At 39.5% G+C, this 14,536-nt stretch overlaps 1 protein-coding gene across 8 annotated transcripts in view; it reads left to right on the top strand.

The window, feature by feature from the left end:
• ST6GALNAC3 (ST6 N-acetylgalactosaminide alpha-2,6-sialyltransferase 3) overlaps positions 1–14,536 on the top strand; it is a 611,484-nt gene that overhangs the window by 555,624 nt on the left and 41,324 nt on the right. Inside the window, exon 4 of one of the 8 annotated variants that reach the window (XM_089337179.1) lies at positions 2,108–2,147. The exons of the other annotated variants lie outside the window; for them this stretch is intronic. Coding sequence (XP_089193305.1) covers positions 2,108–2,147 — 40 coding nt within the window. The remainder of the gene's footprint in view (positions 1–2,107; positions 2,148–14,536) is intronic. 8 annotated transcript variants of the gene reach the window in all.

The raw sequence follows: 14,536 nt of genomic DNA, 5'->3' as shown, positions 1-14,536 counted from the left end.
TGCAGACACTAATTTTGATAAGCACCAAAACAAGACACATGCTTTGGAGGGTTATGGGATTTTGTGCCAAGAGGTTGAAATAATTTAATGAATCTGGATGGGTAGAGGTAGCATAGAATTATGGCTGTTTAATCCATTTTTTTCTGATCTGTTTAGGTGATTTATGTATTCTGATTTCCCTGAATTGTTTAGTGCCGAGATTTCATGGAAATAGGTGTTCTAAAAGCCACTAAATATTGTTTTTTAATTACCTCACGGCCTCAAAGGAACAAGTAATCCTCATCTTCTTTTTATTGGCACTAAAATTCTCTATAACCACCAGCTCCCATAAAGATCATTCTTTTTAAAGCCTTGTTTTCTTCCTAAAGAATGTTGGTTTTTTAGATAGATCACTGCAGAGTGGAGTTAGGAAAGAAATGATCGTTGTCATTCAAGTCAGTGTTTCATAATATATCCAGGCACGAATAGCCATCCTAATTGGAAAAGGTCTATGTGTTACAACAAAATTATTTGTCCCCTAAACAGATGAAGCAATTCTTTGGTAGTATGCCATGTATCTGTGTTCACATATACACTGTTCCCTGTGCACTTACTAAATCCATAGTTGTCAAGTATCTTATTCCTTAAATCAATAGTCTACACACAATTTTTACTGCATTTCCACCAATGACAAATAATTTTTGAGCATTTAACCTCTAAAAATTAGGTTGGACCACATGAAATTAATATTTAATGGATTTAAAATAGTTGAGCATTGGCAATTTCATGTTTTCTCAATTTTCATTTTTACTTGTTAATTACAAATATTCACACATACATAAGTACTACTATCACAATTTAGAATACTAACACACAATAACTCTTCAGGTGAGGATCACTCACATAGTGGATATAATCTGTATTTTAGATAGTCTCCTGATTAATTTTCAGTTGTTTAGAGAGTTCTGATCAAATCAGATAGCCAGTTTCTACCCTAGCATATTTTTAACCTGAAGCCCAAACTAGATGAATTGACTGCCAGTTTCTCGTGTCCATGTGCTTGCACAGTTACTATTTTTTGTCAACCAATTTTTTTGAAGAAATATATTTTTCTAGTTTGAGGGCTAATTAAAATTCAAAACTAAATGATATAATAAATATATAAGCCAGTTTTACTAGACAACTTAAATCAAAATATGTCATTATATCCTCAAGGAGATTTTTGTTGACCCTGTGACATGTGGATGAGTGATGGTACCATTGTCAAGTAGGACATTAATTTTTTGTAGAATATATTTATAATTTTTCAAATGTAAATGAAAGTTTAAATCTAACTTGAGCTGCGCTTCCCATGTGTGCCTTTCCACATGGCTCAGATTTCTCTCAGCCTGGTGGCTGGGTTCTGAGATAAAGCATCTCAAATGCAAACATTACAAGAAAACCAGCACATTGTCTAGGCTTCTATGACCTAATCTTGGAAGTCACACAATGTCTTTTCCTTAGTTAAACCAGTTACAAGCCAAGTCAGATTCAAGAGGACAGGACATGGTCCTTTCTGTGGAAAGAATATTGAAGCATCTTTGGCCTTTGTTTATAATCCACCATTCTACCCCATGCATGAATCCCATAGCACACTTAAAAGCCATCAAATCTACTACCTCTAGTGACAAAGCTATTTATCACAGAATGCAAACTGTCTCCGTTTAGGACAGTATTAAATATTAAAAATATTTTTCTTTATTTTTTTGACAGGCAGAGTTAGATAGTGAGAGGGAGAGAAACAGAGGGAAAGGTCTTCCTTTTTCCGTTGGTTCACCCCCAAGTGGCCGCTATGGCTGGTGTGTTGCGGCTGGTGCGCTGCGCTGATCCGAAGCCAGGAGCAAGGTGCTTCCTCCTGGTCTCCCATGCGGGTGCAGGGCCCAAAGACCCGGGCCATCCTCCACTGCACCCCCAGGCCACAGCAGAGAGCTGGACTGGAAGAGGAGCAACCAGGACAGAATCCGGCGCCCCGACTGGGACTAGAACCTGGAGTGCTGGCGCCGCGGGTGGAGGATTAGCCTATTGAGCTGCGGCACCGGCAAAGTATTTTCTTAAGCTGGTCAGAAATAGGCTTTCTTTTCTCTTCCAGCTTTTGTTCCTCCTTTGCCCTCTGGAAGAAGACAGAACAAGTAAGCTTCTCTTTGCTTAAAAGTAGCATACAGTTGAACTGTGTTGTCTTTCAAATGCACCCATTGCTTGTTGCTCTTACAAAGTTTCCTATGCACCAATCATATGGTCATCTTATAAGCAACAATAGCTTATCCTTATCCCTGTTAAAGTGCTATTAAGTTTGAACACACTTTCCATTGTGTTAGTCAGCTTTTTGTTGTCACAGTGAAAGTCTTCAGAAAGCTAACTTTATAAAAAGGAAAAGGTTTATTTTGCTCACAGTTTTGGAAGTTCAGGTCTGAGTTCAGAAAGTCCCATTGGTTTGGTCCCTGATGAGGGGTGGCAATGGTAGAGTGTGGAATACGGACAGAGGAAGGATCGCACCGCAAGCTGTAGGGTAGAGTGAGTGACTGGGCCCAATTCAACATTTATAATGAAATGTCTTGAGAGAACCACATTCTGAGGGCATGCCCCCATAACATGTCCCAAACACCATTGTTGGATTTACTTGTGAATTTGGAGTTTCAATTTCTGCATGAGTTTGGAAACCATATTCTCTTCAAACCACAGTATTCCATTTAATACTGATTTTTGCTGGTTGGATTGTTGCAATACTATTTGTATATGAACTAGTTTCCCAAAAGAAGTATCTGTGTATCTATAGAACAGTTCATTAGCATCTACTATTAATGTATGATTTTCAGATCCTCAGAGTGCCAGCATGCTTTGAGCCCATGAGAGCTGATAAGGTAGGCTGCACTAGATGCTTCCAAGCAGCAAACACTGTGCCCCATATGGCAAATGTTTTTAGTCAGTGAACACTCTAGTGCACCACGCTGAGTTGAAAGTGTTCAGCAATGTGTGTTCTATACCCCTCAGGAGCCTCTCTTCCTGCCATATATTTTTGTGTTCAGGTGAACTATTTGAAACCGTAATGGTAGGCAAAATGTATGCAAGTGATAGTGCTGAGACTGAGGCAAAGAAACAGAGGAAGAATATCATACTGGGTGTTAACACACAGGGCTTTCTGCAGCTTGAGGAGCCTTTGATGAAAAGGTCAAGGTAACAGATGGTAAAGATCAGCAGGAAATTAGGGATTGGTATAAGTCCTTTTGACATTCTGAAGGGCATTGTAAAGCATCCCTGTGGGATTGACCCACAATTGCCTGAAAAATTCCTAGAAGAAACTAAGGCTAGTACATATCATGATATCTAGTGATTTAACAAAAATGAAAGCTTGCCTGGCGCTGTATAATGCCAGGAATTCATCTCTCTAGATGATGTGCTTTGGACTCTACATGAGGCAGATCCAGTAGCTACTCTTTTCCAGAAACAAAAGTCCCACATAAAAAAGCACATTTCTGTATTCTAGGTGAGTTTCACTTAGGAAAGACTGAATTATAAATAATTTTTCTATGATGTGACATTTTCATCTATTGATGAAATTGGCTTCAGCTTTTCAAACAGCTACATTATACCCTTGGCCCAGCTCAAATTTCTTCAATGAAGACTTCCTGAACATTTTCAGATAAAATTCTACAGCTTCTCTTCCTCATCAGTCTTACATAGAATATGGTCACAGTGATGATGAGGTCTGTGATTATTTTTCATAATATTTTCGAGGCTCCTGGCATGATTATGTGCCTCTCATCTCAGGAAATATTCACAACAAATGTATGAGGAAGTATGTCTGGAGAGGCTTATAGAAGTGAAGTAACTTGTCCTAAATCATATAGTCAGTAAACAGTGAGTGAGAAGCAGTATAGCATTTGGGATGACGTCCAGTGTTGGATATGCCATTGATGATGTCATGATTCAAACTGGGTTGTGTTTGTAAAATCAATGACATCAGGAATTGATCTGGCACAGTGATTGCTTGGTTCACAGTAGATGGTGAATGAATGGATGGATGAATGAATGAATATGCTATGGGATCCACGAATCCATTAATAAGCATCTATGATGCAAAGCCCAATTTCTCTTGATGTTTATCTTATCTTTCACTCTCAGTATGAGTTGAAAATAGTTTTGAACTGTGATTTTGTATTTATGGGATTCCATAAAATAATATTTCTGGGAGAGTAAGCAACACTTAGATATATAATCCTTTTGTTCAGGATATGTTAGGTGTCATCTGCTTTCCAAATAGCTTAAATGCTAGCAGCAGCCTTAGACATGGAATTACTTAGTGGACATAACTTAAATGAGAAACCAGTTTTTAAAAGAAAAATATTGAAGGAACTGAACTGGCTCTCAGTGGAAATTGGCATGAGTCATGCCAACTCTAGAGAAGCATCATATCTACCATTGGCATCATGTAACCAAATAAACTAAACTAAGACTGTGGAAATAGAAGCTTCCAGAAGACTTATGTAGTATACTGCCACATGGCTTTTTCTCTATCACAAGGCCAGTAATGTTTCAAAGGTGAGTGTTCTGTTAGCCTGGGTCCCAGAGTGAAGGAGCTATGTAGCCAACATATATGGTTAGGCAGTACTAATAATAAATACAGGGGTACTTTAAGACATTAGTGGAAAAAACGAAATTAAAAGGTGAATTCTCATTTATGACATCAGTAATCACCTGAGGCTCTTGTCATGAGCTACCAAGGCTCTAGAAGCCTCTTGAGTTCACCAACTCTGATCTTATTTAGACAAGGCCATAGTCAAAGTGGAAGTTCTCTCCTCCCTTCAGAGAAAGCTACCTCCTTCTTTGATGGCCCGTTCTTTCCACTGGGATCTCACTCACAGAGATCTTTCATTTAGGTCATTTTTTTTTTTTTTTTTGCCAGAGAGTCTTGACTTTTCATGCCTGAAATGCTCTCATGGACTTTTTAGCCAGATCTGAATGCCTTAAGGGCTGATTCTGAGGTCAGAGTGCTCTTTAGGACATCTGCCATTCTGAGAATCTGCTGTGTGTCCCACTTCCTATGTTGGATTGTTCTCTCCTTTTTAATTCTATCAGTTAGTATTAGCAGACACTAGTCTTGTTTATGTGATCCCTTTGACTTAATCCTATCATTATGATCAATTATGAACTGAAACTGATCACTGGGACTAGTGAGATGGCATTGGTACATGCTACCTTGATGGGTTTGCATTGGAATCCCCTGGCACTTACGTTGTGTTTCTGTGTGGGTGCAAACTGTTGAAATCTTTACTTAGTATATGCTAACTTGATCTTCTGTATATAAAGATAATTAATTGAAAATGAATCTTGATGTGAATGGGATGGGAGAGGGAGTGGGAGATGGGATGGTTGCAGGTGGGAGAGAGGTTCTGGGGGAAAAAGCTGCTATAATCCAAAAGTTGTACTTTGGAAATTTATATTTATTAAATAAAAGTTAAAAAAATACTTTAAAAAAAGTGAATTCATTTTGGTGCAAAAACTTCAAAAATCCATGCAGAAATTTTTCATTATAGTTTTCATGCATTTTTTGAAGACCCTTTGTAAGTTATTATAAATCAATGAGATTTTGAAGCTATTTGCTCCCACAGCATGCTAACAACCTCAGCTGACTAATAAACTATGTATATGCTTGAGTAAATCTGGGTTGTTGCTGGTGAAACATGCTAGGCATAAAAGGGAGAAGAGCAGCTTGCAGTCTCTGGCACTTTCGGCCGAGGAAGTACCTGAACGCAGACACCAACTCTCAGGGTATAGCCAGACATCTAGAGCTAGAAGCAGACATGAATCAGGGACATGGGCCCACAATGGAGGGCCTGGGAATTATGTGAAAAAAGAAAGCATCTTCCTTCATGGGGCAGAAAGGAAGTAACATTTACTTATTCTGATCCTATTGCTTCTTTCATATCATAATCTACCAAGTCCATAAGCTCTTCCCTCGTAATATATAGCTCTTTTCCACCTATCAGTACCTTAAAATCACTACAGTACTTCAAATCAATTAAATGCCAAATGGGTTTTCATTTTACTTGTTTAATGATTAAGAGAGTAGTTTTAGGTTGTGCTTCTCAGCATCTAGTGTGCCATAGAGGAGTAAGGGGCCTGGGACACCCTTCAAAAATCAACTGAGCTATTCTGCTTCAAGGTATTTCAAATGTTTGGTTTCTAATTAGATTTCATTTGTACAGAGGGTTCAGCAACCAAAAGTACTTAGAAATCATTGCTTCTGATAAGACCATGTTATTATTTCAGTTATTTTGAAATGATTATCTTCACATTCTGTGTGTTCTGTTTTGGTGTTCCCTAATCCCCACCCTTCCTTTCTGAGCACGTGGAAGAAGAAGCTTGCTACAGAGATAAATATTCATGTGCATTGCATTTTGCTCGCAGGCACTGTATAAAATATATTTAGAACTCTGAATGTTGAGATGTACTGTGTCAACATTGAAATTTAATTACTGTGATGGACTTTAAATCCATGTACCTTCTTGCAGTGTGGAGTGAATATTACCTTGTGTGTTTGTTCATTCTCCTTTATGCTTCTATAGGAGAGGGTTGCAATCTGTTTAACCAGAACACCCACCTGCCCTTCTCCTCCAAATGAATGAAATGAACTCTGAGTTTTACGACTGTTTTATCTTTGTATGGTGAAAAAGAAATATTGTCTTGCTAAACTCTTTGGACACTTCCCGGCATGTGCTAGCTCTCTTCTACTCCTATGATCACTCATTCTGGTTATAAATGATAATGTTGGTTGTGAGGATTTGTAAAGTACTGTCAAGTTAGCCTATTATTTTAAACTCAAGGTAAGGAATTTAGATTTATGTAACCCTGATGTGGTTTCATTAAGAACCAAAGACATTTTAATTTTTCTTTTTCTTTATGCAAGTGAATATATGCCTCTTAATGTTGCATTAGTCAGTATTTTAATATTTCTTCAAAATGCATCTTTTTTTTGTATGCTACTTATTGTCTTTGTCAAAATCAATGAACATGAGTCAAAGTATCTACATACTGTAGAGACCACTGCCTTCCTGGCCTATGTGTAATAGTTAAGTGGATGCTGTTAAAAATGAATCTATCCATGGTGCTTTTCCTATTCCATATAGGATTTTGATTTCATTTAAAATGAATGGCATAAATCCCAGGCCTGAAAACTAATAGAATTTCTGCATTTACTTACTGATCCATAACCTTTCTATTAGATTATGTGTCAGTTTGCAGTTGAAGAAAAAGAAATTAAAGGGATAAAGCAATGCTTTTAAACTGAAATGAAAAGATTTGTGTTGTATTCCAGATACCACATATGAAGATGAGATGGGTGGATTATTATTGGAATGATTTTATATTAGTTCTGATAAGTGAAACAAAATAAGCTGTAGGAAGTAGATACAGCCCTCTAAATGAGAAGAGACAGGAAAGAAATGTGTTTGATTACCTGACACGGATTCACTCTGCGAGATACAAGGCTAATTGGGAGTCCAGGAACTGAACAGGTGTATTGTGTGAGTCCTGGTCAGTACACAATGAGTGTGTACACCATTGTTGGCTGTTTGGTCCCTGTAAAGATGTTACTGCGCATCCAGGTCTCCTCAGCTCCTGAGTGTCCAGAGCTCTGACTGTGGCTTTGAGGAGCCTGGTTAAACAGAAAACTTTCTAGATGCAGGAAGCCTCATTTAAATGATAAGGAGCCTGTGGGTCTTCAGTTCTTTCCTGACCCCAGTCTGTTTGAGGCAGTATAATGTAGTATATGCTTGTCCACAAAGAATCGGATTTAGATACCATTTCTATGGCTAACTAACTAGTTGAATGACCTGGGCATATTCTTTCATTCTATGCCTGTCTCTTCATCTATAACTGAGTATTCATGTGGGGATTATATAAAATCATCCAGGCATAGTGTCCAGTCCAATTCTAGGCACACAATGAGCAAATGGAAGTTCATAGGAGGTCCTGGCCTTCAGGCACTTTGATTCAATCTCATGAGTTCCAATGGGACAAGAGAAATGGCATGTGGGTGGCAAAGCGTGCAGGTGCAGGTTGGTGAGAGTCAGGCTTATAACACCTACAGGTAGAGACAAATTCTGCTACTGGTTATGATAGCACCAGCTCACCGTAAGCCTTCTCTTAGAAAGGGTGTACCCAGGACCAAAGGACATGAGGAGAGTGTCAGAGGAGCTGTCCCCTGGAAAACCTGATAGAAACCAAAGGAAATGGAGGTGGGAAGCAAGAATGATAGACACAGGGCACAATGAGCCCCTTGCTTCTTTTTTCACACAGCTAATCTACGCCTTGCAGACCAGACCTCATTTTAGAGCTTGTTTCTCTTTGTACTGCATCTGCCCCTCAAGACATGTAAAAATAAATAATGGACCCAGTGAATGCACAATATTCATAATCATGAATTATTGCTGTCAAATCAATATAACTTCGAAAAGAATAAGGCAGTCTACCAAGGTCTTTTTTAAGGAAGCCTGATTCAAATACAGGCTGTACATTACTTTCTCCATCTGTCCCCTCCCTTTCCACATGCTCTGCTTTTATATGGCAGCAAACTCCAGCATCAGTGTGCCACACAGGTCGCAAGGGGTGGGTCAGTAAATGTCAATAAGAATTATAACCAAAAGAAAAGAAAAAGCTGAATGGAATTTCAAAGATTGTAGCACAAAAGTAATGTACTTGATATTTGCCACAGAGGATGTTTGGGGTCAGCCAGGTGTGCTGGTTGGCCATTTGCCTGCTTGTCCTAACAGTCACTTGCCTCCCTTCCTCCACTCTGCTGTCACTCACAGGAAACACCATCCTGGAGCTCTCTTGACAACTAGATTTTGGGTGTTTTTGCCCATCCTGGAGTACAATAGAGAACTGGAAAGTGAAAGGAGGAGAGAAGTCTAGTTATTTCTCCCTTTGCCTCCAGCAAGCACCTGCAGCAGATGCTGTGTTCCCACTGGACAGACCTTCCCTCCATGGCTCCAACTTCTACTGGGCAGTCTCTAGTCTGTACTGTGACACTTGCTTCCTCCTGAGTGTACTGGTTTCTGGAAATACCACTCCCTGGGAGTGGGTTTCCTGCTGTTGCATATATTTGGGTAGCTTCACCTCTCCCTGATGGGCTTCAAGTCTTCTAGTGTTTGTGTAACCATTTCCAGATGTTAAAATTTCCCTACTTGAAGTGCTTATTCTCCTTTCTAGACCTTGACTGATACACTCACTCCACATGGTGATTTGAATCTATTTCTGCCCAATGATTTCATGGAATTGGGAAAGTTAATGTAATGTATTTAAGCAGAAATGTGTCTGCATAGGTCTGAATAAAAGCAAAAATGCATGAATAATGTTCCCAGATATTTCATCACAACAAAGCAGTCCTTTAGTCACTAATATTTCATGCTACTGGCAAATAGCTCCCTGTTTGTTATTCTGGGGATTTTTCATTAGGGGTAAACTAATTTCATATGACACTCAAGTACTTTTACAGAGATTTAAAAGAATTCTGCAAATTCCCAAGTGAGAACATTTCTGAATTTTCCCTTAGCCCTGAGCTTCCTGCCATACAGCCTGTGAGCATTTCTAACCACCAGAAAGCCTGCCCATTGCTCTAGTCTACAGGAATTGGCATGGCCCCTGGGACAAATGTGTCTTGATCTATCTCTTCTGAAAGAGAAAACCTGGAGAGTCTTATTAAGTGGTTAAGGTATCAAACTTGCTAATTCTTGTAAGAATCCAGACGATGAACGGCTTATAAAATGGTCCATTAAAATAATTCATGTCTGAAATTCAGCATTAATGTGATGCAACATGTCAGGTAGGGGAGCTGACTCCTGAAAGCTCTCTGCCTAAGTACTTGGCTTCTTGTGTTATTTTAAGAGACTACATCTAAAAGAAAGGCAATAGAAATTTTTCATTGTCTTTAAAGGTAGCTTAAGTTAGTTTTGGAAATAGCAAGATCCCACAAGAGGCCAATGAACTGGATATTCAGATACCTAATGAGTTAGAAATCATTTCTTCCTTACTAATCAGCACCCGTTCGTGCACATAGCATTTTGTCCAGAGCAAACTTGGGAAGTAGGGATCAACAATATCCTGACTCGCCACCTTACGTGTAGTAGCTGGGGTTCAGTTTTATTCTTATAAACCACTTTGTAGTAGTACTGGGCAAATTTCCCTGTCCCAGGAATGTATTTTATTGAAGTCTGAGCCCAGTGGCAGCTAAGAGCACCATCAGCAAGTGTCTTGGAAACCTCTCAGTGCTGTCCAGTTCTATCCATATGGTTCCTCAGTATTCCGGGTGTAGCTGTGCTTCTGCTTGTCATTAACTGGGGTCCGTAGAGCTCTCTGTGTAATCGAGATGGACCCTTACTCAGGTTCTGAGCAGCTGTGTCACGGGACCACATCTCACCTGAAAATATTTTTCCATATCTTTCAATAGGAAAGAATACATCCATTCTGTAAGAGCGATAAGATAAGGATTTTAGGCAGGTTAGAAAAGAGCATAGTCTTCAGTGCCTAGTTGTCAGCTATGTTTCCCTCAATTGCAAATATCAGATTACTTTTAATTATTTCAAATTCACACTGGGAGTTATGCAAGAATTAAATATGTGAGAAAGAACTAGCCTCATGTTTTCTGTTGTTAGATTACAGGGCTCCCCACACAGATCCTCGTAGTGGGGATTTCACTACTAATACTGAACTTATTTCCAACCAGAGCTGAGATCAAAAAAGACAAATTCTCTGTGGATCCACTCATATTTTAAACTTACATTTAAAATTAATAATTTTCTTAGCCATTCAACAATGAATAATAAGGCTGAGCTCATTTATTTAAAGTTTTTTAAATAGCTCTAAATTAGTTCTTTTTGATGCAGGAAGCCAAGATGCAGAAATCCAGTAATAGTCCCAAGGTTTCATCTCTGACTGTATAACAGTGTGCAGGTTACTTCAGCATACTCAAAGTCCATTTTCTCTGGAAAATACTTCGCCATGGCTCATTATTATGAAGATTAAAATAGATCCTTCATTTGTTTATTATTCAACAACTATGTATTGTTCATATGTAATGGACATTAATCCTGCCCTGTTGAACCTATGGTTTGGAAAAGGAAATAAATTAATGAAATAATTACATAAGTAAACATAATTATAGATTATAAAAACTACTAAAGGAAGATGTTTACTGTTTTAAGAGTACATGGCAAGGGAAAATGGTGTGGAACAGTGGATTAAGCCACTGCTTGGGACAACTGCAACCTATATGTGAGTGCTGTTTCAGGTCCCAGCTCCTCCACTTCTGATCCTGCTTCTGCTGATGCACCTTGAGAGGTGCTTGGGTCCCTGCCATCCATGTGAGGAGCCCAGATAGAGTTCCAGGCTCCTGGCTTCATCCTTACCCAGTCCTGGGTATTGCAAGCATTCAGAAGTGAACCAGCAGATGGAATGTTATTCTCTCTTCCCTTCTCCTCTCCTCTCCTTTCTCCTTTACTCTCTTCTCTGTCTTGTTCTGCCATTCCAATAGATAAAAATAGATACAAATAAACATTAAACAGAATATATGATAAGGTGACTTCACTTAGTCTGGGGTTTGGAATGAGGGAAGGTTCCAGAGAAATGCAAATGAGATATGAAGGATTAGTGAGAGTAAACTAGACAGGGAGTATGTGCAAATGCATGTGTGTGTGTGTGTGTGTGTGTGTGTTCACGTACATGTATTTGCCCAGGTTCCCTTTGGAAGTTACCAGCCTGAAGCAACCATTGTTAAATTCCCTTCTAGTTATGTTTCTTTTTTTCAGGGCAATGAATCTTATTTTGATTCTGCAATTAGAGGAATTGATTTGACATTAGGGGTGTGAGGGCAGGGAGAGGGTCCTCTAGTGATGAGAGGACAAGGCAAGTGTGCATGAAGCAGATTCATCCATGGATCTGCATGATCATCATTCAGAAACTGTTTATCACACCACCCTATGCCAAGCGTTGCCCTCAACACTAAAGACACAGAGGTAATGAGACATAGCCTCTGTCTTTAAAGACATCAATCTACAGTTTTAGTGAGGGAAAGATATGCTAACATAGATGTTATAATATGTCATATCACACTGTATGTATGAGGTCAGTGGATTTTAACAGCATGGAAAATGGCCAGGCTTCCCCTGCAGAGGAGATGAAATGTGAGAATAATTGTGTTTTTTTTTTATTGTTACTTATTTCTTTGAGAGATAGAGAGTTTATATGTACTAATTCAGTCCGCAAATGCCCTCAACTGCTGGAGGTAGGTCAGGCTGAAACCGGGAACCATAAACTCAGTCCAGGTCTTCTTGGACTGGGTATCAGGGACCCAAGTACTTGAGCCATTACTGCTGCCTCCCTGGGTCTGCATTATCAAGAAGCTGCAGTCAAGAGCCAGAGGCAGATTGGCCGGCACCGTGGTTCATTTGGTTAATCCTCCACCTGCGGTGCCAGCATCTCATATGGGTGCCGGGTTCTAGTCCCGGTTGCTCCTCTTCCAGGCCAGCTCTCTGCTGTGGCTTGGGAGGGCAGTGGAGGATGGTCCAAGTGCTTGGGACCTGCACCTGCATGGGAGATCAGGAGGAAGCACCTGTCTCCTGGCTTCGGATTGGCACAGCACCAGCCTTAGCGGCCATTTGGGGAGTGAGCCAAAGGAAGGAATACCTTTCTCTCTGTCTCTCTCTCTGTCTATAACTCTACCTGTCAAATAAATAAATAAATAAAAGAGCCAGAGGCAGGTATCAAACTCAGGCACTCCAATTTGGAATGTAGACATCTTAACCAGTTGACATAATGCCCACCCCAATGTGAGAGAATTTTAAAGGAAGCTGTTGAAAGGCATTCCAAACAGCATGTGCAAGGGCATTATATTTGGATAGAACTGGATTAGCACCTGAACCTAGAAGAGTACTTGGTACCTGGTGTCTAAACAATAAATATATATTTAAATTATAACTGGCACAGTAAGGAGTTCTACATGGTATTCTGTATGAATCAGATACACCATGCAAATAGAAGTTCAACCTGTAGATAGGAAGCCAGAAATGTAAAATTGGTCAGATTTTTTTATGAGAAGTGAAGCATACTAGACTGATATTCTCTAATGTGTGTGGTGAGAATCAACTGGAGTCATATTAGCAAGGGGAATGACAGAATCAGCTTTGCACACAGAAAACCTACAAAAGCAGGCATTTAAGGCACAAAGGAAAGATGTGAATTAAGGCAGAGGGATTCAATAGCAAATGATTGCAGTTGTCCACACAGAGACTATTATGAGGTTCTCCATGAAGGAATTTTCAGGGAATAAATCTGAGGAATATTTTATAGCAAAATCCAGCAATTAAATATGAGGCAAAGTGAGAACAATGAGACAGAGATGATGAAGCAATGTTTCTACTCCACAGACTAAAGATACCGATAATCGGTAAGGGGATTCAGAAATGGGCAAAGAGTTTGTAGAGGCTACAGTGTGGGGCATGTTATAGGTGAGGTGCATTGGGCACACATGAACGAACTATCCAGATGGAGGGAGATCTGGGCCTCTTTTTAAAATTGTGTATCATAACATTGCTTACCAGGAGAGGATAGTTAGAGAAAATAAGGCAACAAGAGACTGTTTGGAGCCCCAGCCCTTTCTCTGTCCATTCTTCTTCATCTTGGGCCTCCATGTCATTCCTTCACTGAAGACCCTGTGGCCTGGCTCACATCTTCATCTCCCCAAATTCCTGCTCTTGCCCAGTCATTCTCCATGAACAAATTGGCCATCAGGTGTTGACATTTCCAAGGCAAGAGAACCAGAAGTGCTGAGAGGCGTCTTGTCCAGCTGACACAGTCCCTTGGGAACACAGGAGGAGAGGAAGCTGCATTTACTGAACTTGGAATGGTGGGGTTTGAAGACTCTTCAGAGAAACCAAAGAGCATTTTATAACACAGACCAACTTTTCAAAGTGCAATTATTTTCCATACAAAAAACACTAGCTATTTCTTGTGTTCTCTTCCTTTTTATAAAATGGGTATTCACTTGCAGTTACTAAGAATTAAAACTCTCAACATGGTTTCTTCTGTCTAACTCCTTGGGAAAGCACTTAAGGCTTCCATTTATTATCCAAATGGAACTCGAGGACAAGAACAGACGAATTATTTTGGAAAGAAAATGATCAATGAATCATTTATCAGTTTTCCTGCGCTTTGTATAACAAATTGTAATTAGTATGATGTCTTTGTTGGCAACTGTTTATCAGACAAAATGCAGTATAGAAACAAAGGAAGATTCTGTAAAGCACTGCACTGTTATGCAGACCTAATTGTGATGTTATCACTAGAATTTTGTGTGGCTGCATCATTAATTTTTAATTTGGTAGCCCTAATAACAGCAAGGTTATTAGTGCCTACCTAGAGTACTGGGTGCCAACATTTGATAACAAAATATTGGCATGGTGAACATTTGGAAGTAGGCATTTGTCAAAGATAGAAAATGGACCCAGACCCCTCTGATAGCCTTAAA

Source organism: Oryctolagus cuniculus, chromosome 7 (assembly GCF_051225735.1).
Source record: "Oryctolagus cuniculus isolate XC-2025 breed Fujian yellow rabbit chromosome 7, ASM5122573v1, whole genome shotgun sequence".
Taxonomy (NCBI): domain Eukaryota; kingdom Metazoa; phylum Chordata; class Mammalia; order Lagomorpha; family Leporidae; genus Oryctolagus; species Oryctolagus cuniculus.
The sequence above is the reverse complement of the archived record's forward strand: the minus strand, read 5'-3'. Positions and strand labels throughout refer to the sequence as shown.